This window comes from Euprymna scolopes, chromosome 33 (genome assembly GCF_053919585.1).
Source record: "Euprymna scolopes isolate OS-2025 chromosome 33, ASM5391958v1, whole genome shotgun sequence".
NCBI classification, from domain to species: Eukaryota; Metazoa; Mollusca; class Cephalopoda; order Sepiida; family Sepiolidae; genus Euprymna; species Euprymna scolopes.
In genome coordinates this window covers 80,832,029-80,857,888 of record NC_136514.1, presented here as the reverse complement: position 1 = coordinate 80,857,888, position 25,860 = coordinate 80,832,029, and the positions used below count along the sequence as shown (strand labels likewise).

Genomic DNA, 25,860 nt, shown 5'->3' with positions numbered 1-25,860 from the left:
AAACGGGCGAAATGTCGAATTTTTATGTCTTTTCACCTCTGTTTTTATCATATATATATATATATATATATATATATATATATATATATATATATATATATATATATATTCATGTAAATTATAATTTACAGTCTTAAATAGTGTTCTATGACAAGCTCTATTTCCTTTCTTAGTTCTACTGATTTTTTTTTTTTTTTTTATTTGGTTAGGATTACTATATAAATGTTAATATTTATATTCGCTTTAAGTTTACCGAAGCTGGTAAATTTGATTGTTACATATATATATATATATATATATATATATATATATATATATATATATAGATGAGACCAACTATATTTTTTTGGAATTTGAAACCGGCAATCCCATTGTTGTTTCGATCTTGTTACACACACATAAAATGAAGATGACGCATATTGTGAAATCTTTTAAACAGAACATTTGCAAAATGAAACATGCTCTCATACACATACGCACCTCCAACGAAAAAAAAAAAAAAAAACAAGTAAAAAACGGGTAAGGATGGAGGAAGGGAGGACAAACTTTGTGAATATCTTCGATATCATAAACATACATCGTGGATATATATAGCGTTGGAGAGCTATAAAATGACATGAGGCACAGAAAAACAAACACGCACCAACCTTTTATCCTTTATTCCATTCTTATAGCGTAACCCAAGGGAAATAATTGCAGGATACCATTCTTAACGCTCATGCACAAGGATGTTGGGACGGAGTATGGACGGAGGAAGGGTTATTGCAGCCGCATAATAAATGCACTATCAAAGACGCACATGGATCATCAAAGCTTGTGCAGCATCCGTGGACTAATAATCATCATCATCATCATGCTAAAAAATGATGCAATGACTGAGTTTCGTTCTGATATAGTAATAATAGCAACAGTTGATGAAACACATCGCTGTAGAATAGGATTTTTTTTAGGGCCGAAATTTTTTTTTTTTTTTTTTAAATCAGAAAACAGATGGAGAGGGAGGTAATGCTGATGATGGGTGAACGAGTACTATCTGGAAGATTCCAACGAGGAGCGCATGAAAAGATCAGCACATAATGCACATGAATGACCGATAAAAAGAGGTCCGACACTAACAAAAGCAACGGGATCAGATTTAGGTAAAGGGGGGGGGGATCTTTATGCTTAGGGACCGGTGAGAAATAGTGGGATGAGCCGAAGAAGAAAAACATGACAGAGTTGGTGGGGGGGGGGAGAGTCAGGTTAAAAAAAAAATAACAAGCAAGTTGTTTAAAAAAAAAAAATGGGAGAGATTTTTTTTTTTTTTAAAGAAAAGAAAATGATAAACTTGAAAATGACGAAGAAAATGAAAAGAAAACATGATTGGATTTTTTTTTTCAAATAAAAATATTAATAATTAGTTGAAGTACCTGTCTCCACAGGATAAGACAATTATAACCATATCTTAGAAATTACATCTCAAAGAAAAGGATCCTAGTTTGAGCGCAAAGAATTTTTGATTTCAATACATTTATGTAATTACTCCTTTTAACAGCGTTGAGCTTCCTCTATCTTGCTAAGTTTGCTTTGTTAAAAGTATATTCTTTGATAACTTCACTATATATATATATATATATATATATATATATATATACACAATTAAATGCCAGCATAAGACTGCTTCCTCATGCGCACTTTTAATTCAATCATTTTTTTCAGGTGGGTACCTATAAACACTGCAATAAGTGTTTTTTTTTTTTTTTAATTCTTATTTTTCTTCAAACTATTTCCTTTTATCAACATATTTTTCCATTCCGAGGAGGACACAAAAACATATTTTTGTCTCTGAAGAGTTGTTTGGTGGGCTTCTGCTATTCAACAAAACACATGTAAGATGTACTTTAAAAAAATATAAATAAAATATTATGAGTGAGAATTAAATAGATCTTCTGGATTTGGAATGTTAGCTCACAATATATATATATATATATATATATATATATATATAGTCATCCACATACAGTACTGTTTCGTTGTATAACAACTCATCAGGGCGGCTAGACATACACCTTTCCTCAGCCGTGGATTGATGAACCTATGACGGTCGCATTGACGGACCATGAATCAGTACCGTAAATATTTCTCCTCAAATGTGTATTAAATCCACACCCACCCGTCACAATAGTGCTTAAGAATCAGTTTGTTTACAAACAAATTAATAATGGGCTTCACTTAACTGCTTAAATACGCGTTGGGTGAAAATACTTACCAAGTGCTCAACTCTAAAAGTGTGTGTGTGTGTGTGGGGGGGGGGCTTTTTAGTAGATAGATAAATAGATAGAATGTTCCATAAAGGCTTCTAGAGCTATATTTTGATGATGATGCTGAGTGAATGAAGCATAAAACTGTCTCGTTTTTTAAAATAATTTTTTATGATTTGATATTTTAAATTTAAGTCATCTATGTGCAAAATATTAAGGTAGAAAATATTGTCTTTATCTGGGGAGGAAGGTGTTAACTAAGTGTGGTTAAAATGTATTTACAGATTATTTTTTTTAAAGCTGTATTTATTTCATAATTTATGTATAATAATTTAATGTGTTATCTGGATATGAACCACGACAGCTGCCAGAACTAACACACAAGGTTGAGTCTTCTATGAATTTTCTTTCTTTATTCCGACATATTGTTATGCATTTTTTTTCTTACTAAGCAAAGAACTTGTAATTATTCCTAAGAGTATATGCACGAAAAGAGTCAGTATTGACATAATAATAATCGATTCTCTCTGCATAACAAAACGGATCTGTAAAAAAGTGTACTGAAATTTTAACATGCTGGAGGAAATGTTTTGCATGAAAAATAAGTATTTGGAGCTTGGAATGTAACTATACTGTTATTCTTTTATATATATATATATATATATATATATATATATATATATATGTGTGTGTGTGTGTGTGTGTTTTACTTATCTATTTTCAGTATTTTCTTTGACAATGATCAATATGTAAGTAGAGCTAAATAATATATTTTGGAAATATATATAGCAATTAAGCTACACAAAATTTTCTGCATTTCCTCCATTATGAGGATTTGTCAGACGAAGATGAAATGTGGAAATTTCTGTGTAGCTTAATTGACATATATATATATTATATATATATATATATATATCAATGTTTACTGGAATAGAGTTATGTGTGTGTATTTTAATAAATCAGATAATTTTTCCAAACAAGTTTCAAATAAAAAATATACACAAAGGCATTGTAGTTGTTTATAGCTGTTTTAAGAGAGTGTTCATTTTAATAAAATAAGCTATAAAATTAATTTTTTTTAATTTGGGAATTGATTTAAAATATGCTTAAAATTATCTGAATATGTAGATATACATTTTACAATTTTTTTTTTTTGTCATATCAACCTGCCACAAAATTGCAGAGAAATAGTTTGTTTGCCCAAAGTGAAAAATTTAAGGGATATAATTCATAAAATTAGTTATAATCACTTATACGCAGAGACAGAGAACATTTAACTAGTTATTTTTATTATTATTATTATTATAACTATTAATACTACAATTAATCTAGTTAAAAAAGATAATATTGTTTGAAATTATATCGTTGGACAGACGAAATTTGTGAAATAAAAATACAATAAAATTTGTTAAAGTTAACAAAACATTACATAAATCAAACATTTTGAAAACAGATAAAATCTATTTAATGGGGAAGAGACCATTTTTTATGTATACACAGACAAGAAAAAAAATAAACATCTTACAAAAATAATTCATACATGTTTAAAATTTTTGCTTCCTTTATCGATGACTAGCACACAAAGCAGTAGTAAACGTTTGAAGCATCAATATTTTATACTAATGGACATAGGTTTGTGTTTTAAGTATCAATATATCCATCCTAAATTACTATTAAAGTATAACACTGGCTAAAGAAGCATTAGAAAATACCAGTCTCAGAAAAGGCATTTTATAGGTCAATGTTAAGGTAGACTTAATCAACACTGAACCTTGGGATTCTACTTTTCTGTTAACCAAGTGATTGTCCAATTCATCAGGGAAGGAAAATAATTAACATTACTTTGCTTAAGCTCATCAGGGCTCGATGATAGCAGGCTTTATCATTGATGATAAGAAAGGTGTCTATTTGCTTCTTTAATGTCCATGTACAATCATATTATCCGAGTGTATTGATCATTGTCCGGAGAATCAAACATGGGACACGTATCAGAGAAAGATGCATGCAAAGTCACAGACAGCATTTGGACCCGTTTCACCCTATGAAGAGACCACTTGATAGTTGAATAACTTATTTACTAGTTAGGCACAAGGACTGTAACAAGACAATTTTCAAAATGCATGTTCTCATAGCTAAGCAGTAAATAACTCTTAGCTATAGAGTTGTTGAGTAGGGGTAGTCATTCATACCAATCGATCATACGTTGGCTTTGTTGCTGTCAAACTGAGGTAGGTAGGTATATATTTCCTTCCCACTGCAGCAAAATGTGACACAAGGTCGGAATGTGTGGAGAGTTAAGCCAGCGGCTCTAAAAAAGGGGCACTCTTGCCTTTTGAAAATTGCCTAAGCAGACTTATCAGCATTCCCTGGTAGGAGCGCCTCAGGTAATAAGCAATAACTTTGCTCTACCTAAAAAATGGGAAGCAAAAACCTGGGAAAGTGGACCTTCTAGGACTACCCAGAACCACACCTCAGCCCGACAGATGCAAGGCTGTTCCCTACTCAAAGATGGTATCGACGACGTGTCTTCAACTAGCACCAATATAACCCACTCCAGTTGAGCCAGCTAAGTATAAAGTCAAGCTGAGATATGGTTGTCTAGTTCTAGGAAGTGCATCATCCCAAGCTTTACCTTCTCTTTTTCAGAAGAAGTTAGTTTATTTATTACTAATTGTCTGAGGTGCAATGCTGATGGTGCAGCCCAGGCACTTTTTTTATAGGCCAAAGTTAACTTCCTCTGATATGCAAGCATTTCAAGATGTCACCTGTTGTTGTGCCTAACCTCCTGCAGAGGAGGTAAATAAAAATAGAGTGGTTCGAATCCTGTCAGTGGTTTTGCATTTTTCTTTGATACGTATCTCGTTTAATTCGCCAGGTGACAGGACGCACACTTGGTTAACATAAAGGTAGAAAAAGGCCTTCCCATTAAATATGATGTATATATCTATCTCAAAATGTTTCGTTAAATGGCAGATTTATGTAATATATATATATTTATATATATATAAATTAATAATTTATGTAATTCACCCACACACACACATATATATATATATATATGAATTACATACATTATTAATTCACATATATATATACATATGAATTACATAAATTATTAATTTTCACACACACACACACACACACACACACAGTTATTGTGCATATTAAGTGAGGTTTTAATCAAGAAACAAACTATATAAAATCATTTAACACAAACACATACTTAAAATATCCACTTTTTCAATATTTTGACCCCCATGACAAGTCATTTTCACTGAATGAAGTTTAAGGTGAAGTCGATGTGAGCATACAAAAAAAAAAAAAAAAATGCCCAAAGTATAACAAGTTGGGGTTAGGTGATACTAAAAATAAATTTTACTACTTTACACCTATTTTTTGTATGCTTAAGCTAACTTCACTGTAATCAAATTTATTCAGTGAAAAATGCTTGTAACAGAGGCTTGAAATGTCGACAAAAATATATATACAGTAGAACCCCGGGATATGGCATTAATCCGTTCTGGGGTTGGTGAAATTGCCGTATGGCAGGGCCTAAGCAAAATCTATTACAGTATATATTAAAAATTAGTAACAAGATACAGTACAGTATATAATCAAATAACATTATAAATTACACCGTAAGGCAGAACAAATACCATAACCAGGGGCTGGAAAAACACCTATTCCAGATCGTAACCTGAAAAAATCATATTCCGGAGTTGTGCGTGTGTGTGTGTGTGTGTGTGTGTATATATTTCAAGCATGTTTTTGTGTTATTTTTTTTTACAAAGTTTGTTTACCACCTCATTCCATACACACACCAACTCATTTCGGTTTATAAATCCAATTTTCTCTCAAACAAAATATTAAAAAAAATAAATATATTTAACGGTAAAGATCTGCTGTTGGACACACGGACAGGTTAATGATGATGACGATGACGTACAGATGACAGAGACACACTTACTATGACCAGGCTGGAGCGGACTTGGGCCATTCTAGTCAGAAGAGGCGTGAAAGGGCTACTGTTGTGGATACTCAGATCCATCATAAATTTATCCATTTTCCCCTACAAAGGATGAGCAGGTCAAACATTGTGAAACAATAAAACTAATCACTAAATTTGTTCAATTACACGGGAGAAGAGGAGGAGGAGGAGGAGGAGGAAGAAGGGGAGGTCACACATAATAATATTTGAGGAGTTAGAAATGAAGAGGAGGAGGAGATGGGGTTGGAAATGGCATGTGTTTGTAACTAAAGTGAATATATAAAAAGAAAAAAAATGACTTCCGTTTTTGTTTCGGAATTTTTGAGATGAGGATTAAAAATTTGGATTATTCAGACCACTATTTTCATCTTGGTTGTTACTGACACGTTTCGGCTGATGTAACCTTCGACCTTTGCAATGGCTCGTATTGGTGAATGGTGCAAAAGAATGTTTGATAAATTTTTACCCGATTTTCACCTGAACATTTTCCCTTAAAAAGACGATTTTTGTATGTTTTCGGCTATGCTGAAAACGAATATCGTATTTAAATTTTCCGCAAATAAGTTTACCGGATAGCAAACAATGTAATTTCTTATGTTACTGCTGGTAGCCATCTTGGTATACGCAAACATAGATTGCGTTTATATGCAAGAGAACGTACCAAGATGGCCACCAGCAATAACATAAGAAACGACATTACTTAATATCCAGTAAACTACTTATTTGTGTGAAATTTAAATGTGATATTCATTTTCAGCATACCCCAAAAGCCAGAAAAGTTGTATTTTTAAAGGAAAATGTTAAGGTGGAAACTAGATAAAAATTTACTGAATGTTTTTGTTTTATCTTTTTTTCCAACAAACGATAATTGTTACAATTCAAAATGTGCGATGTGTTTGTGAAACGGAAAAAGCGTGGAGTCTTTCGTATTAATTTCGGTCCATACCGATTTGATAGAATGTTTTTGAATACATATCAATCCCCATCTCAAAAATTCATAAACATTATATGGAATGTGTATGAACCCGAATTAATACGTAAAAAAAAAACAAAAAAAAAACCAAAACGACTCAATTCTCGCTCTGTTTAGCATGTAATCTTCTACCATCTCTGGTATATATTTTGAATTTGGAAATTCTGTATAGGTTTCCAATTCTCATTACGTATTTCAACAATATTCAGTGATAACATTTAGACATATAGATCAATCGACAAATTTTCAAAAATCCTGAAAATATTTTTTTATCATATTAAAGTAGCGAAGTGCTTATATGAAACTTTACATGCTCCCTGGAAAAACTTGACGTAAAATAATAAGGCTGTGGTGATATCCGATCTTCAAATTTTACATAAATCTTAATTAGAAAACCATTTTTTTCTTTTTTTAAAGAACAAAACAATATTTTCTGCAAAATCTGTTCATATTCAACTAAAAACGAAGATCATTTGTTAAATGATAATTTTCGTTAAAATTATTAAAATAACTTCATAAAAATTCAGAAAATATTTAAAAAAATTATTAAACTGCATTTTTAGAAAAGATGCAACTTTAGTACACACTACACATGTTTGACTTTTTTTTTTCTTTTTTTTCTTTTAAAAACTTCTTCAGTTCGTACACTTTGGATAACTTATGTTTAGATTGCATTCTCATTTTACTCTTATTTTTTGTGCTAGTTGGTAAATTGAAGCAAAGTTTCGCCTTCATGGGCAAATTCAAACATGGGTCTATTTCTGTTATAGTCAGTTGACATACTTCCTAACTTCCGGCATAGCAAGCCAAATCAGTTACTCTGCTTTTTTTTCTCTAACGCCTATATCTTCCCAATGCATGTTTTTTTTTTAATAACATTTTTTCTGATATTTTTATATTTTCATAAACATCTATTTCTTATATAAATTCAAATAAAAAACTTTTCATAATTTCATAAACATTCGTTATAAAATTTCAAATAAAAACTTTTTTCAAATTTTTTTTATTAAAAGTGCAAATAAAGACTAATTGTGTGATTTATTATCTGCATAATTTTATTAATTTTTATTGTATACTTTTTCAATAATGTCTTCTATATTTTATTTCAATAAATCGCTTCACAAAAGAAATACTGAAGAAAAATAAAAATGAAGGAACTGATTTTTGCTTGTCATCGTTCCGGGTACTGCTACACCGGAAGTTAGTGTACTATATATAACCTCTATTTCTATTGGTGGTTTAAAAATATATTAGGTGTACAATTAGTGAGTTAAAAGTGCGCTGAAGAGTTATTGTTATAGTGAAATCAGAGAGTTTGGCAAAATGTTTACTCAAACAAGTCTTTTAACATCTTAGACATACTAATGGAGAGAACTTGAATGCCTACTAGACACTATCCTTGACTATCTAAGGTCTCTCTGGACAAAGGTTTGTCAGGACAACTTGGCATGAGGATATTTTTCCCTACAAATAAACCCTGAATAAATATTCAAAGCAACATAGTATTCTCGGCCCAAATAAGATGTCTTCGGTATGGCTAGCCTACACTGATTTTTACAAGGAATTGTGCATCAACTCAAAGTCATGTCACTTCAAGTAACAGCACAAAGTGGGATACTCCACCAAATCAGATGAATTCTTGTACTTGAATCCAGTAAGATCAAGAGACCACCAGAAATATTTACTCTAACATAATTAAATGGTTGATTGGGAAGAGGAAAATTAGCTTCCCAACTTTTTTACTAACATCAGTGTTTGAGATGTAAAAGTAGAACTTTAACGGAACATTTGAATATCTATGGATCTCATAAAAATCAAATGTTAGCCTCAGGAAGGGGCTTCTTGATTCTTGAGAACCTCGACTGAATTAAAATGAACCAAAAACGAGAATCATAAACTATCACCTCAGCATCATAGAAACTCACTGGCATCGTGTGAAAATGCCATCCTTAATTTCTGAAAACTTTGACAGAAGTAAAATGAAACTAAAGCAGTGAAATTAAATCAAAATGTTTGTATTTCTAAATGCTGACATTATATCCAGGAACAATGTCTTTAGAGTCATGTCTCATGTCATAAAAATCCAAGAGTAATAAAATTGTAAATATTTAAATGGAAAAAAAACAACAAAAACACACGTTTTAGATTCCCTACACAACTAAAACTCAGGAAATTTCAATGGGACATTAAGAATTAAGGACAAGCAATCTTTCTATTCCTCCCAAGCTTTTCCTCCTCTAACTTGGAATTTAGAAGTTGCAGTTCAGATCAAAGAGAAATAGAATGAGAAAGATAAATTTTGTTACACAAGATCGTGAAACAAAGATTATTCTAAAAAGTAATTTTCTTTTAACGATAATATTGGACCACCCCCGTTTTGTTTTGTTTTTTTAAAAATTTTTTAAATTAGCAAACCAACTGTAGTTAGGATAAAGTGGAAAATAGATTGTAACAGAAATTATGTAAAAAAAAAAAATGAAAAAAAAACGGTTACCCGTTGTTAGAGTTCAATTAGTATTTTCAACTCTCACAATAGAGGGTATATAAACACTAGAAAAAAAAAAAAGAAAAAAAAGGAGCCATTCTCTTTTTTTTTTTTTTTTAAATAAATTACAGTTCGCCATTTTTTTTTTTTCAAATTTTAAATTAAAAAAGATTTACGAAAACAGGTGAGATTATATTCAAAATAAAGAAAAATAAAATGAATAATGATGACGCTGATGATAAAACCGCATTATTTCCCGTGATGATGACATAACGTTGCAGCGTGAAAAGGAAAAAGATAAAAGAACATTTTAGTCGATAAAAACAAGGCCAGCAGCAGCAATAAAATAAAAAAGGTACTTGTACAGTTTTATCAAGACATTAAAAAATGAAAATATTGAAAAAAGGTTATACTGGGCGTATCCGTTTTGGATTGAAGACCCCCCCCCTCCCCCCAAATTTCACTTAATCTTAATTTGATTGAGTAGTTTTCTTTACAGCGGAAAAAACATGTTTTTATGACAGCGCATTGAAGGCAGCCATCTTTGAAATTTTTGAACACGCAATGGGGAGATAACTCAATTTAAAGGGCCAACACCTCCTACCCAACTTTAATACTAGCTTTTCTTCCTAAAAATCGAACCTTTTGTTCGATATCATAAATTGTTTTTTCGCTGTATAAAAAAAATTTAAAAAAACCTACTTGATGAAATTAAGTGACTTTTTTTTTTTTTTTAGAGATCTTCATTCCATAACGGATACATACATCACCTTTTTCTGATATTTTCATTTTTCAATGTCTTGATTAAACTGTACAAGTACGAAAAAAAAAAAAAATAATTAAAAAGGACCTTTTTTCCCCTCTCCAGGGTACGTCAGTGTTCATCGGTCTACAACATTTGTGACTCAACATTTTCATGATTCATCTCACATCACCCTTTGCTTGGTCATCCGAAAATACATGTAGGTAAGATGTCGATAGCCTTTAAATTTAATCAATTTATGACTCGCAAATTTAATTTCAACAAGTCAATCAGAAATTTTCATGACAATTCTAAAATAAGATGAGAAAAATAAACTAAAGCACACGTATCGAAGTGGTACCTTCTCTATAATTTTTTTTATTTTAATTTTTTTCAGTGGAATATTATTGAATAGTCAATAAACTACCAGATTATTAAAAAAATAAATAAAATAAAAAAAATACAATATTTAATTTTTTTAAGGTGTGCTCCGTTTCTAATACTACAGTTTAGTAAATCGTTCCCACATTTTAGAAGCATCAACTTCTTTTGGCTAAATTTGTGAAATTTAACCTTTTTAAAAAGCAGTTTAGCTTTTTTGTGAAGGCCAAATTTGTGAAATTTGGCTTTTTTAAAAAGCAGTTTGGCCTTCGCAAAAAGGCTAAATTTGTGAAACTCTGAATTTTTAAAAAGCAGTTTGGCCTTCACAAAAAGGCTAAATTCATGAAATTTGACAGAGAGAAAGTCATTGCTTCCAAAATGGAGGATTGATTTACAAGAATGTTATATTAGAAACAGAGCACCCCTTAAAAAAAATTAAATATTGTATTTTTTTTGTATTTTTTAGTAGATTAGTGACCATTCGATAATCTGAAAAAATTTTTAAAAAAAGACAAAAATAAAAAATTACAGAGGAGGGTACCGCAAAACTAAATTTTAAAAACTCCAATAAAAAAAAAGAAAAAGAAAAAAAAAAACAGGATTATTTATATATAAACAAAGTTAACTTGAACAAAATAGATTTTTTTCCTGTTTGGATAGATAAAGCTCTATCCGATTAAAAATAATGCCATGGCATCCAGATATCCCCCACCCCCTTACCTTATTGAAATCACCCTCATCCTTATGAACATGATAATGTAATATAACTTTAATTATTATCTTCCTATCTTTACTTATATATATATATATATATATATATATACACACACACACACACAATAGTGGACTCTCCCGTTGATTTCGACATATGAGGTTCTGCCACAACAACTAAGTTGTTCAGAAATCCACACATGATTTGGTACAGATGACTGCCACCAGACATAGCATACAGTAGACCACAGACATCAGAGTTTTTCCTTCTCCTAGATGTGTGTGCATATATATAAGTGTGTGTGTAAAACTTTATGCATCTATTTCACATATTTTTTTAATGGAAATCACTCCAGACAAGGCATGAAACCACTTGATGTAAGGAGTTAAAAAGAAAAACAAAAAGGTAAAAAACTAAGCAATAATAAGTATTAGATGGATAGATTCTGACACAGAAAATAGCAATTTTCCCCTCTTTGTCAGATACTTCACTCCTGGAATGTGAGGGCTACAGGACAAAATAAAAGAAGCAAGAGTTATGGGGTTGCCGAAAGTAAACTCAAGGTTCACTTTTTACTCTATTCAAAATAGCAGTGCTCAGTACGTGAGTAGAACTATGTAGTAAGTTATGAAAAAATATATGGCAATTAAGCCCCACAGAATTTTCGGCATTTTATCCTTATGAGAATTGATCGTGGAATTTATATTACTGCATGTTTTTATTGCCATGGTGCTGAGTTTGCTAGTTAACCAGTCAGATTCTTTGTTATTCACACTCCCATCTTTTGCAGCCAATGGTTGCACATTTATAAAGCAGAAATTCACTTGACCTGTAATTCATCCTTTTCTTTGTTTATATTTGCAGGGAATAGTCATCATTTCTTTGTTAGCAGGCGATCTAGTTTTTTTTTTTTTTTTTTTTTTTTCAATTTTCTTATTAGTTTGTTCAAGCTGGGGATGGAGCATTCTACTGGATGCAACACAGTCACTCACTATCTTATATATTCCAACCGAGAGATCTTTTTAAGATTCTGACTGTCCCTTTAATCTGAATGTGTTCAAATATGTTTGCTTATATTTTTGTTTGTACTAGTTTGTTTGTTTCGTTATTGATCTGATGCTATAATAAAGTTCTATGTAACTATTATTCCTCATCTTTTATTGAACATATTTAATTGCTCCTCTTAAGTGTTGAGCCTTTTCTATCTTGATAAGTTTTGCTTTGTTAAAGATATATTCTTTGCTAGCTTCAATTTATTACTACCAGGTGGAACAATAAAATTGTACCCTAGAAAAGAAGACATGATTCTATTTCCGTTTGATGAAAACCGTTTTTTTTTTTTTTGTTGTTGCAGAATAGTTGACCAGTTGTGTACAAATCCCAAGAGTGATAGGAGCCTTATATCATATCTGAAAGTGACACAATGTTCAACAAGTAGATCAGAGATGTGGCACGGTACAACATGCTTTCTCTCGATCAAAGTTATGGCAACAGGACCATTGTCACCACCTTCAAAATGCAAATACGGACGGTTCAATGCTCCAGGACACAGCTCAATGAAGTTTCCGGCTATGGTTATAGTCTTTGGTATGGTTTCAAGTGAGGTCCACATCATCTCATCTTACATCTTCAAAGTCAGCTTGAAAATCAATACCAAAGTGTATGTGGATATGCTGAAAACTGTGATCTCCTGGTGCCATCAGATGGGCACTGGCAAATCCTGGGTGTGGCAGCAGGACTCAGCGTTGGTCCACAAGTCCAAAGAGATCTGAGTATTCGCCGAGCTCGCGCTGGCACTTGTGGAAAAGGCATGCTTCCAATTCCGGACCCATATCAAGGCAGTGATTGAGGCTGAAGGTGGCTACATTGAATAGATGTCAGCTCTACTACATAATCAAGTTACATGAATTGATTTTTTGCAATGAAAGTTTTAGAATAAAGTTGTAGTGTTGTTTTGCTTAGGGTGACAAATTTATCGTTTCACCCTGTATTTTTTGCTAGCTTCATTTTATTACTATTCTTGGTTGAAGTAAGTGTCTCTAATGACAGAGGTCTGAACAGAGTTGAAAGGGAGAAACAGATCAAATATCAAAGTCTCATGTATGATATGAAAAGAAATTGGAATCTTAGGGAGATATCAATCATACCAGTTATAATTGGTGCCACAGGGCTTATGAAGAAAAACCTGAAGTCTTACCTAACTAATATTCCTGGTGAACCAAGTGCAAAAGAGATCCAGTCAATTGCACTTAAGGGAACAACAAGGATATTAAAAAGAGCTCTCGGTTGGGTTCAATAAAAAGCAGGCCAATGTTGGCTGCCCCGTACCCAGTGTTACAATCTTTAAAAGGAAGAAAATTAAAAAAAAAAATGTATTTTTCATGTGTTAGTACATTAAGGTAGAATTTATTTTGTGTATGTATATGTTTGCTATTTCACTTCTGCTATTTAATAAATTTTCAGGTTTATTTAAAATTTAAGATACCTAATTTCTCATTCAGACATTAATTTATCCAAGATGAAAAAAAAAAAAAAATACCAATTATCCTTTTGCCTTATCAGTTGAGAATTAAACGAAATAAGCATTGTAGAGAGATCTTATATGTTCAGATTCTCTTTCTTGCCTACACATCATTACATTTTTTTTTCTTTTTTGCAACTGCTTCCCTCCGACTTCAAATCTATTCAACAGCTGAAATGCACAAAGACATTTCAAACAAATGAGCATGTTTGGAATCAATGTGTGTCCTTTTCTACAAAAATTATGAGAAAAATTATCCGAACAGATATGAGCTTGCTAAGACACTATTTTCATTTCATTTTTAACTAATGAAAATAAAAGACCATAGAAAATCCCCCCCTTCCAATAAAATATATTAACATGTGCTTCCAGTTGTCCAACCAAGGGCTTGACTATGACATGAATTACTAAAACAATGAGTCACAAATTTCTGTGTTCTATTGTTTTTTATTTTTTTGTCGGCAGATTTGACATATTTATACATACAAAAAACATATGGATGTCTTATGATAAAATGAATTTTATATATACATGTATGTGTTAGGTATAAGACTGTTTAGCAGACACACATTCATAATAAATCTTATGTGGATCTAAGTTCGTAGGCACAGTGTCAACAGAATACATTAACCAGTAGTTTCTCATGTTGCATTTATCAGAAAATGTTATTTACTAGCTACAATACCCTGTTGAACAAAGGCCTACAAACTTATTCTCTTTCTATTACATATAATAGACATACATGCAGGTCATCTATTGCTGAGCACCTAATAAATAACCCTAACCTGTATCTCTAATTTCAGTATTAACTGATTCTTTATTTTTAAGATTTTTTAATCTATTTTTATTAAGTCTAAGCAGCCTTTTCTATAATGACATTCTTTGTTATATTTGATTTTATGTTCAATATATTATTTTTACACTAAATACCAAGTTGTGTCTTTTTTCCGGACGCTTATGGGACCATAAAACTAGAGTTAGCTCTGCCTCACAACCACCAAACTTGTATGCATGTGCAGTTCAGGTTGAATAAACCGAGGTACACACATCCTAACTGATGGATAAATGAGGAAAAAGCCGTCAAAGAAAGATTTGAAATGACGTGGTAAAAGATGACCTGAAGCCACGGCATATTGAAACCAACGTAAATGAACAATGGATAAAATCACTTTATTGTAATCGCCAATGTGCAAAAAATCTATTTGTGTATATTGCATTCCTATTATCTCAGTTGGCATGAAGATACAGAATAATGATATGGCTATGGTTTGGAGAGATGTGCTGTGCACCTTGATGACAGAGTCTGGACTCTTTGCTATATTAAGACTGAAGGTGTTCAGACTTGTTGTTGTGTCCACCCTACAGATAACAAACTCTTTCATTTATTATAAAGACCAGTAGAATGTGTCTCTCGGCGTTAGCACAAATTATGTACACTAACATATGATCACATTCTTTATTTGTTGGGTTTGCTTTTATGTTTAATCTGTTTCACACTAAATACCAAGTTCCTATTTACAATGCCTCTCCACAGGACAGAGTTAGACACCAGGGTCATTTTTTAATGTGGAGAAAAGGAACAAAAAATAAAAATTGTCTCAGTCGTGAAGGATTGTTCCTCCACTAATAGAGAACAAGAAATTAAGGTGTAGCATCTGAAGAACAGATACTACACTTTGATCTTAACCCTACCAAGTTATGTTTCTTTTTTTTCCGGATGTTCACAAGATTACAAGACTGGAGTTAGCTCTGCCTCAGAACCACTACAATTGTATGCACGTGCTAAATGAAGTTCAGGTTGGATAAACCAATGTACACACATCCTAATTGATAGATAAATGAGGAAAAAGTCGTCCAAGAAAGACTGACATGGTGAAAGATGACCTCAAATAACTCTTCCTCTTAGTATAAAAATCAGGAGAATATGTCGCACGGGTGTCATGCACACTTGGCAGTCGAACTGATCTATAACCACATTCTCCATTAGTTTTATTCGTTTTTCGGTTCAATATATTTTGTTTCCGGTAAATACCGGGACCACAACAATAAATACAGGAAAAAACAAACTAAAAAAAGAAGACGGATTTTCTGATGGCTAAAAATTGCTTTCCTAACTGGTTTACTTTAACGTTTGTGCATTACTGCGAGACAACATCACAAGAAAATCACGACAAGCAAATAAGTAGAAAAAAAAAAAAAACGTTTTAAATCATTTTAGTGAAATTACGTAATCGCTGTGATCACAAGAATTAAAAAGAAAACAACGAAACAAGCTTATTTCGTTTCATCAGAGACAAACTAAATTTACAAAACAACAAAACAAAAACCCAAAATATAAAAAGGAGTTCAATTGTACAATAGGGATGCAGTTGAAAAATTTTTCTTTGGTTTAGGAACACAAATGAACCATAATACTTAATATAATAACAAAGACTATTAGAAAATATTAGATAAGAATTGATTCAAAAAAATTTTTTTTGGTGTATATCATGAGCAGACTGAACCGTAAAGCTTTGTTAAGCCAACTCATCTCAGATATGGACAATTTTATGATGGCAGATATACCAATAAAAATTGTTCCTAACGGGTAAGATCAAAGTGTAGAAATGAAATGTTTTTTTAGTTTAAAAAAAAAAAAAGAAGTTTATTCATGAATTCAGTTTACTTAACTGCGAGAAAGATCACATTGGTTGGCACATTGCCTATATAAGTCAATTAAAAGATTTTAACAATTTGAATTACAGAGCATATAACAAACAAATTACAAAAGTGTATATTCCAAATTTCATGATGTTGACCATCTTACAATTTATTCCTTTAATTACGTTGACATTCACAATTCTTGACCGTAACTGTTTTGTAGCGCAAAATCATTCATTTAATTACTATATCAATTAATGAATCTATTCTGCCCTTAACTCATCAGAAGAAATAGCAACTATCAATCCACAAAAATAAAATAAAATGCATTTGGGCATGATTACAAAATCCAAAAATTGGAAGAGAAGTTGCAATTACCTTTTATTTTATCTTTTATCATGTTATTATATACATACATAAGTTTAGTTCAATAACTATAGCTTTAATTATATCACAAGATTATAATGTGATAATAAAATTGAAATTCTCAAAATAAGTGCAGGACAAACATTGTTGGTGGGGAGTTTTTTGGACTATAAAATATTAAAATATAATATTAAATATAAATTTCATAGTTTATGAAATTATGGTGGTGAATTCTCTCATCGAAGACAATGAGAGTCTTGCACTTTCACATAGATAGTACACTTTGTGTATTTTTTGGTTAAAAATGTCGCCTTGAGTAGATAGCTAATCCAGCTTTGCTTCATGCTTTGAACCTACACACAATCACTATTTGGTGGAGTATATATATATATATATATATATATATATATACATACACACACACTCCACCAAACAATGATTGCGATTAGCGTATGAAGCGATGCTCTTTGTGTAAACAAATTGAGCTTAGGTACTTTGGACAATGTCAAAACATTGTTAATTCACTGCCCGCATAGCAGCAGCCATATAGCGCAACGGTTAGAAGCTCTGACTTGTTTGGGCGATCGGGTTTCGATCCTGGCTTGAAGTAGTGGCTTGTCTAGCCGCACTGATGAGCTGTGAAACAGCGAAACAGTACTGTATGTGGATGACTATATATATATTATTGATTTATATATTTTAATTTATTTTTTATTAGCGATTCTGGAGTATTTTTTCTTCTTTCTTTTCACTCCCTGTGTGCTCTTAAGAGAAAAGTTATCTGCCCTTTGTTAATATTTTAGTCGGCGCACATTTTTAGGACATTATTTGTAATTATTAATTTTTTATTTAAATATTTAATTATTTAACATGCACGACTATGGATAACTTACACGTAATATGCACGTAATAATATTTAAAAATATTTAAATAATAAGTTAGATAGAGAGAGACAGAGAGGGATTAAAAACGTATATAAAGATTCTTTAAACGGAGACTTTTCAATATAATAAAAAGCTTGACATACTTAGATACAAGAGGGAAATATATTGTTAATAGAAAAATATATACTAGTTCACATAGATTTACAATGTAATGCGTAAGGATTATGAATGCTCTTAAGACTATTCATAACCCTCTGCACACTATATTGTATTCCCTTGTTTCAAATTGATTAATAAATTTGTATACAAATCAATATTTATTATTATTAATATTATCAATATATTTTACTCGTGTGTGCGTGTATACATATATATATATATATATATATATATATATATATATATTACCACATAATCTATTTTGTATATATATTATTTCTTTTTATCAGACACAACCTAAATTTATAAGACCCCCCACCACCACCATCACCAAATGTCCAATAGTACAATAGGGATGCAGTTAAAAATCTTTAGGAACGCAAACGAATCATAATACTTCACTTTTACAATGAAACTTAAAATTTTAGCCAGAAACGACATTCTAATCAACACTTTAAAAGATGCACAAATCACAAGCACAGCTATTTTAATCCCTTATTTGCACAAACAGTTTGTCCGAATGACGTGTATAAGTCACAGAAATAGGAAAATCAGCAGGAGCAGTTGTTGCACATAAATAAAATCCTTAACTAAAGCAAAATTTTTACGAAATCTGATGAATATTGTCTTCTTGTCTTTGCTTGCACACAAGACTGACATTATTATGTAGCCAGTTTCCCCTCTCCCTGCATCTGCCACATAATCAGTAGTCTCCCTTTCTCTGTTATGAGCCTGCTTACTGATATTGGTTCTTGTCAACTTCTCGTCTCAATTTTTCTAAAGTTAGGTACGTTGATAGATTTAGCAAGGCATCGTCACCGTTGGATTGACTTCAATAAATTTTGACACTTTTGACTTCCAGTTGTGTCATGAAGACATTGGCTAAGACGTCATACTTTCTTTTCTACCTTCACGGCACGGGTTCGAGCCTGCCTGTCTACTACCACTTTTTTTTTTTTTTTGCTCAACACGCCTCTAAAAACCTGGGCAATGCCGGGTATCCAGGTTAGTTTCATATATGCTGTACAATATCTGTCGAGAGTATGTTAAATTGTTTCATGTGTGTACCTATATTACCCATCTGAGGCTAGGTAAAAGTATTTTAAATATATGCTGTACATTACCCGTCCTAGCGAAGGTAAAATTCTTTCATACATGTGCTGTAAATTACCTATCCTAGGGAAGGTACAATTATTTCATACATGTGTAATACCCGTCCTAGGGTAGATAAAGCATTCTTTTGCTCAAGATAGCAAATGATACATAAACATAAAAAATTCCTCTATCCTAAGAATAATAGATATATTCAAAAGTAACTTCATTTTTCTCATTGTTTTATATGCTCCGAACAACACCGGGTAGCCCTGCTAGTTATATATAAATACAATGTGTTTGGTCTGGAGTAAAAGAAGGTTGCGTAGCTGTAGGCGTCGTACATCAGCAGTAAAAAAATCGAATGATTTTGTTTGTGTGATGAGTGACGCCACCTTGTTTGGTGTTTAACCGTTCGCAAAATAGCAGGGACTGATAATCCAGTATCACAAAAATCGCAAACAGGTAACCAATGAGAGCAGTGGAAATTAAGATGTAAGGAGTGATCAGTATTTTTAGAATTTTTTAGAATGGAAAAAAAAAAAAAAAAAAAAAAGCTAAGGTGAACTGTATCTATGTAAGAAACAAATACGGACGGTTATCGGGCCAAACTTGTAGAGAAATTCCCGGTTACGATGGGTTTTGTGAGAGGAGATAATAATTAGGGAGAAAAATTTTGCTTCTATGGTAATGTTAGATGTAGTTAGGATTGTGGCGCTCCTAGGAATAAATATAATAATTTATTATAACGACTACTAATATGCGCAAAAAAGTGTATTTATATGTGGCATCTACGTTTGCTAAGCTATGTTTTTTTTTTTTTTTTTTTTTTTAAATTAATATAGAGATAACCAACAAACAAAAAATAAAAGCAAAAATACTCCAGGGACAAGGTTAGCTAGTTATGGTATATTTGCTGTCCCTAAACCAAAAGAAAAGCAACATTTTCAGACGGTGTCACTGTTGTGTAATAAAAGAAGAAAAAAAAGTGATTCTATTGTTTAACTTCATCGCCACACAAAGTCAAAATTTGAAACATTTTTTTTTAAGAAACAAAAAACAAACAAAAAGTTGTGTTGATGGGGAGATTTTAAATATAAATATTAACAAAAATCTTATCCATTCGACAAAAGCTAACACTAATTTGTTGCAACATGAAAGAAATGAAAAAGAGGTGAAGGAGGAGGAAAGTGAAGAAATGAAATGTGAGTGGGAGGTGGGGGAGTAATGGGTGAACATTACACATACCAAGTAGGTTGTTGGCTAGAAAAACAAAAAAAGTATAAACACAATCATCGTCAGATCTCGGCGGAGATTTCAAAATCAGACTCAAATAGCATTTAAGCTGACAAATCAATCAAACTTAACTTCTGACCAGCCAATTTTCATTTGCTACTGTTGTACCATGTTATTGGCAATATAATAACGTATTTTGCTATAATTATACAAAAAAAAAAAAATTACAACTAATATGAAACATTTTAAATAAGCTAAAAATAAAAATCAACATTTTTTAAATTGAGGATTATGATGGATGTTATCTATCCAAAGTTTTAAAAGTGTAAAAAAAAAAAAAATTAAAATTCAGTAAGTACAACTACTTTATAACGATTATATATATATATATATATATATGTGGGGGGGGGGGGTGACTAAAATGTAAACAAAGGGCAGATAACTCCTTTCTTAAGAAGCAGCCAGGGAATGAAAAGAAAAAAACCCCCCAAAAAACTACAGAATCGCTCATAAAAAAAAACTAAATAAATCAATCAATCTCACATTTATAGCAGTAAAAATCGTGCATAAAAATTGATAAGGTTCCCGTGGTCTTGTGGTAAAACACCAGACTACTTATCGAGCAGTGACGAGTTTGATCCTTGTCAACTAAGTCTAGCCATACTGATGAGAAGTGAAACTTCGAAACATGCATGTCTACGGATAACTTACTTTTATGCGCGCAATAATATTTAAATGAAAGTATATAATAAATTAATAATTACAAATAATGCCCTAAAAATGTGGGGAGACTAAAATGTAAACAAAAGACATATCTCCTTTCTTCAGAAGTGCCCAGGGAGCAAAAAGAAGAAAAAAAATACCACAGAATTACTAATAAAAAAAAAAAAAGAAAAATCAACAATTTACACACACACACATATATATATATATACACACACACACACACATATATACATACACATAATCGTTATATGAAAAAGTGAAAGCAATAGAATATGAACATTTCTGTCTTGCTGAAGCACGTATAATATATATATTCAATTTTCTTGGTGATTAAAAATTTTCAGTAATCCTATCACCTTTGCAGGTCAAGAATGAAATAAGTCTTGTACTGCGATAATATGAAAAATGTTCCATTCATGGAGGAGGAGGAGGAGGAGGAGGAGGAGGAAAAGTGAACAACTTTGAATAAACATTATGACTCATGTGAATCAGAATGAGGTAGGGGGTAACCATAGATATGGCATAAGGTGTGATTCAACATCACTGACAATCATTTCATGTGAAAGATTGATCCTGAAAATGTGAGTAAAAATGCAAGATTTATTGGTTTATCATGAAAACTGACCAAATTAGTGTTTTAAAATGTAATGGAAAATGACTTGTAATGTTCAACGTTGAAATTTGAAACTTTCCTATATCCAAATCTTGTCAAACTTTTAGTATGATGTAGAGTGGATCCAACCTGACATCTATAAATGTAAATCTCACCTGTCTGTATATCTGTATAAATGTATGTATGTATGCATGCATGCATGTCTGCCTAAAACTTTCAATAGGGGTGACAGATTTTCATGAGATCGGGATCGTTTTGAAGCTCGACCCTTCAGATGACAAATATCGAAAAATTGGCTAGAATCAAATTCCTCCACCCTCAACTGGGCACTTTTCTACAAGGAAGGTCGCTTTTTTTTGCCGATATTTTTGAATGTCATCCCCTCTTTTCAATTGACCAGCCTTAATTTAAACTTTTGCCGCTTCCGGTTTGGCAATGGATACAACGGCAAAGACGTCACGCTTTTTTTTTTTTTCTCTACCCACACCTCCAAACACCCGGGAAATGCTAGTAAAACCATATAAAACAAAATTTTGCCATTTTTTTTGTGTCAGTTGGTACACTGACCTGCCTATTGTAATAAAATCTTAACTGGTCAGATGATAGCTATATCAACAATTTCCCATCTCCAATAAAATATATTCATATGAACTTCCAAATGCCAATCGAGAAAACAGTGAATCACAGATTTCTGTATTGTTTTCAAGTCAGAAATCACAACAGATCTAAAACAAATGTAAATTATTTATATGAAAAGTTTTTTTTTTTTTGTGGCAGAAAATCTACAAGATGCCTTTATACAGAGATATCATCACAAGAAGGAAACAATATAATAAATAATGCTATATTTGCTGATGACACCACATTCTATAACAAACATGAACACATCTAAATAAACGGCTGAAACATAATAGGAAAACCTCTAATCTGTAATGGAATGGGCATATAAATGGATGCTAATATTTAATGCTGCAAAACCTAAGCTTCTTTCCTTAAATGATTACAAGAAACCTTTTCAAGAGCCATGGCTAATGATACTTAACCCAAAAGTCCTTCTTTCAAACTTCTCAGCTTAATGTTCACAGGGAACATGAATTGGAACAGATACATTAAGGGCATTGCCAAGGCTGCTGCGAAGAAGGTAGGTTCTCTCTACTATGCTAGGGAGGAGGTACTAAAAAAAAAAAAAAAAAACATCAATCTACATGATGTTTTCAGTAATTCATTGGACCAAATTGAAGAACAGAACATGTGTGATATTATTTAGCAAAACAGATAAGATCTCCCAAATCTCATGAAACTATTGATATATGTAATAAATATATTATCGAAATTTCTTTTATATACACACTAGCATCGGTACCCAGCATTGTCCAGATGTGGAGAGGTAGTATAGTAAAGCTATTGAGCAAGTACCCCCCCCCACCACCACCACCACAAAAAAGATTGCCTCAGTAGCCAGGCTCGAACCTGTAACGCAAAAAGAAAAAAAAAAGGAGGTGAAAAAAGCAAATGCTTTAGTCTTATCCACGACACACTTGTGACGTCATAGGCCTTCACAATAACATCTTTTAAACGTACGTTGAGATCGTTAAGCGTGAATGACTTGTAAATATGTGGACGCAAAATCTGACTCCTCCTTGCAAAAAATGGCCCAGTTGCCCATCAAAGAATTAATGTTTTTGGCCAATTTTTGGATATTTACTGTCAGAGAGATTGATCTTTCTCACGATACCAATTTTGTCAGTGTTCGTTACATGTGTCAAATGTTTTTGGCAGACATACAAACACACACACACCAACACATTTTGCCTTTTATATATACAGATTAAACAATGCTTCAAGCAAACTACATTAACCTCTTATTAAATATATCATGCTTTTACAAATATAACTAAATACCATTTTTGTTTTTCATTTCTCTGAAAATACAGAGTCATAGTATAGTTACAGGATTATATATAATGAAACCACAATAGCAAAACACTGTCTATGCTGAGATGGACACACTGCCCGAATGCCTGACAACCACCTATTCAAACAAGCTCTCTACTCAAAACTTGCTGTTGGAACCAGACCCCACGGCATATCAAAACGCCACTTTAAAAATCAATCCTAATCCTAACCCTAACCCTTAAAATGACCAAGATTAACACAACAATAAAAGACAAAAAGAACAAAAAGATCCCAAAGGAAAGCTGAATCACAACAACCTGTGAACCCTCCTACTATCCATGGTGGCAGCTGCAGCTGCTTCTTCCATGCACAGATAGGACTTGTTTTCCCTCATAGAATGAGCAAAATGTATACTCATATCACAGTTCTGCCGCCAACAATGACTATATATATTTAAAAAAAAAAAAAAAAACTCTTTTTAGGGAAAGCACTTATGTTAAATTATATCATCTGCTACTTAGTGTAATGCAAACTCTTTGTTTGTAAATTAACCCGATGGAGCACTCTAAAATGTCTAATGTTTATCTAAAGACATTGGAGATATGATTAACGAGACCTGATTCTGTGCTTTGGGGATAGAACTGCTATCAACTAAATAGTTGTAGATTTTATTTCTAGCTTTGAGATGAATGCTATTCTTGCTGCATTGAAGAGCTGTGATACAGCAAAACAGCCTATCTGTGGAGGACTAATATATTATATTATTTAAATAAGTTCAAATACATTGATAACATGAACTAAAAAGTAGAATCTCTGAACAGATATATTAACATCGAAATGTTGGTCGATCCATATAAGCTTCTTCCTATGTTTATATTATTTCATAAAAGACAAAACTGGAAGGAAACAAATTAAACACAAGGGAAAGAAAAAACAAACGAGATTAACCGGCTTTTTTTCCCGATACACGAACATCTTCAAAAAGTATTAAATAAATTTTAAATCAATACTTTTTGATGAACATGTTTGAACAAAAGTCAAATTAGCTTCTTGACCTTCGGGCCAAGATCACAGTATAGTATCTGTTCTGATATTGCACTTAACCTTTTTGATCGTTGATCAGTAGAGGAGAAATCCTATATGGTAGACAATTTTTATTTTTGTTCCTATCCAGAGAGCCCCTTTTTGGGAAGCTGGATTTTCCCCCCCACATCAACAACCAACCTTGTGTCTAACTCTGCCCTCGTGGGGAGGCAAGTGAATAGGAAGAAGTTAACTATTTTCTTTTGTTTAATTTGTTTCATTTTCTGATTGACTGTACACACATTGACTGTACACACATGTAAAATTAACCCATGAAAAAATAAAAAGAAACAGAATATAGAAATTTGTTTCCTTTTTATTTATTTATTTTTTTAATCTCAACCAGCCGACAGCATGTACACACATTTCATCGATGGAGGTTGAAAATATTTGCTGATGCAACATCATATTCTTCAATAACAAATGAAATGTCAATGTAGTAAGCAATTATCTATTTTAATTATTTTTAGAGAAGTTTCTACTTATACATAAAAGGCACTTTTTTTTTTTGTGTGTGTGTGTGTGTATGTGCACACACAAGTTTGCTCTTTATGGACTGCGAAAAGGTCGCGTCGATTTTTTAAAAAATTTCATGTGAATGTTCTTGGACGGGTTTTGTATTGGGATGCCTCCTGATAAGTATCAAAAATTGAAAAAATCTGATTAAAGAAATAACAGCTCCATTTTGACCAAAGTGAACACACTTATACAGCCTAACATCACAAGTGCATTTGAGAAGTTTTATGACCATACAAGCAGAAGCGCCTAGGTTTTTTGATAAAGCAGGAGCGCGTTTGAAATAAATACTTCTGTTTAGAACACAATTGAACGATGATATTTGACTTTTGCATTAAAACCTTTAATTCAAACCATTATATAAAAATAAGAGTTTCTTCGGAAATCAGTTGATGTGATTCCTGGTAAACTTGAAAAGCTGGCGGCAAATAAAGGCATCTATACTAAAATTTTAAATAAAAATCCATGCATTATCCTTTCTTCCTATATTCATTAATTGTCGAAATTATATTTAAAAAATAAGTCAAAAGTATTTTAAAATAGGGAGTTACTTTTCGATGTAGATATATATATAGGAAAGTGGAGACAGCTCACGGCCATTTGTCCT

The 25,860-nt window shown here is 32.0% G+C and overlaps 1 protein-coding gene across 50 annotated transcripts in view; it reads right to left on the bottom strand.

Moving 5' to 3' along the window:
- The window catches only part of LOC145258325 (centaurin-gamma-1A-like), a 511,784-nt gene that overhangs the window by 110,004 nt on the left and 375,920 nt on the right, over nucleotides 1-25,860 (bottom strand). For 12 of the 50 annotated variants that reach the window (XM_080116420.1, XM_080116428.1, XM_080116445.1 and 9 more), the window contains one exon: nucleotides 6,208-6,309. The exons of the other annotated variants lie outside the window; for them this stretch is intronic. In XM_080116420.1, the coding sequence (XP_079972546.1) occupies nucleotides 6,208-6,309 (102 nt within the window). The remainder of the gene's footprint in view (nucleotides 1-6,207; nucleotides 6,310-25,860) is intronic. 50 annotated transcript variants of the gene reach the window in all.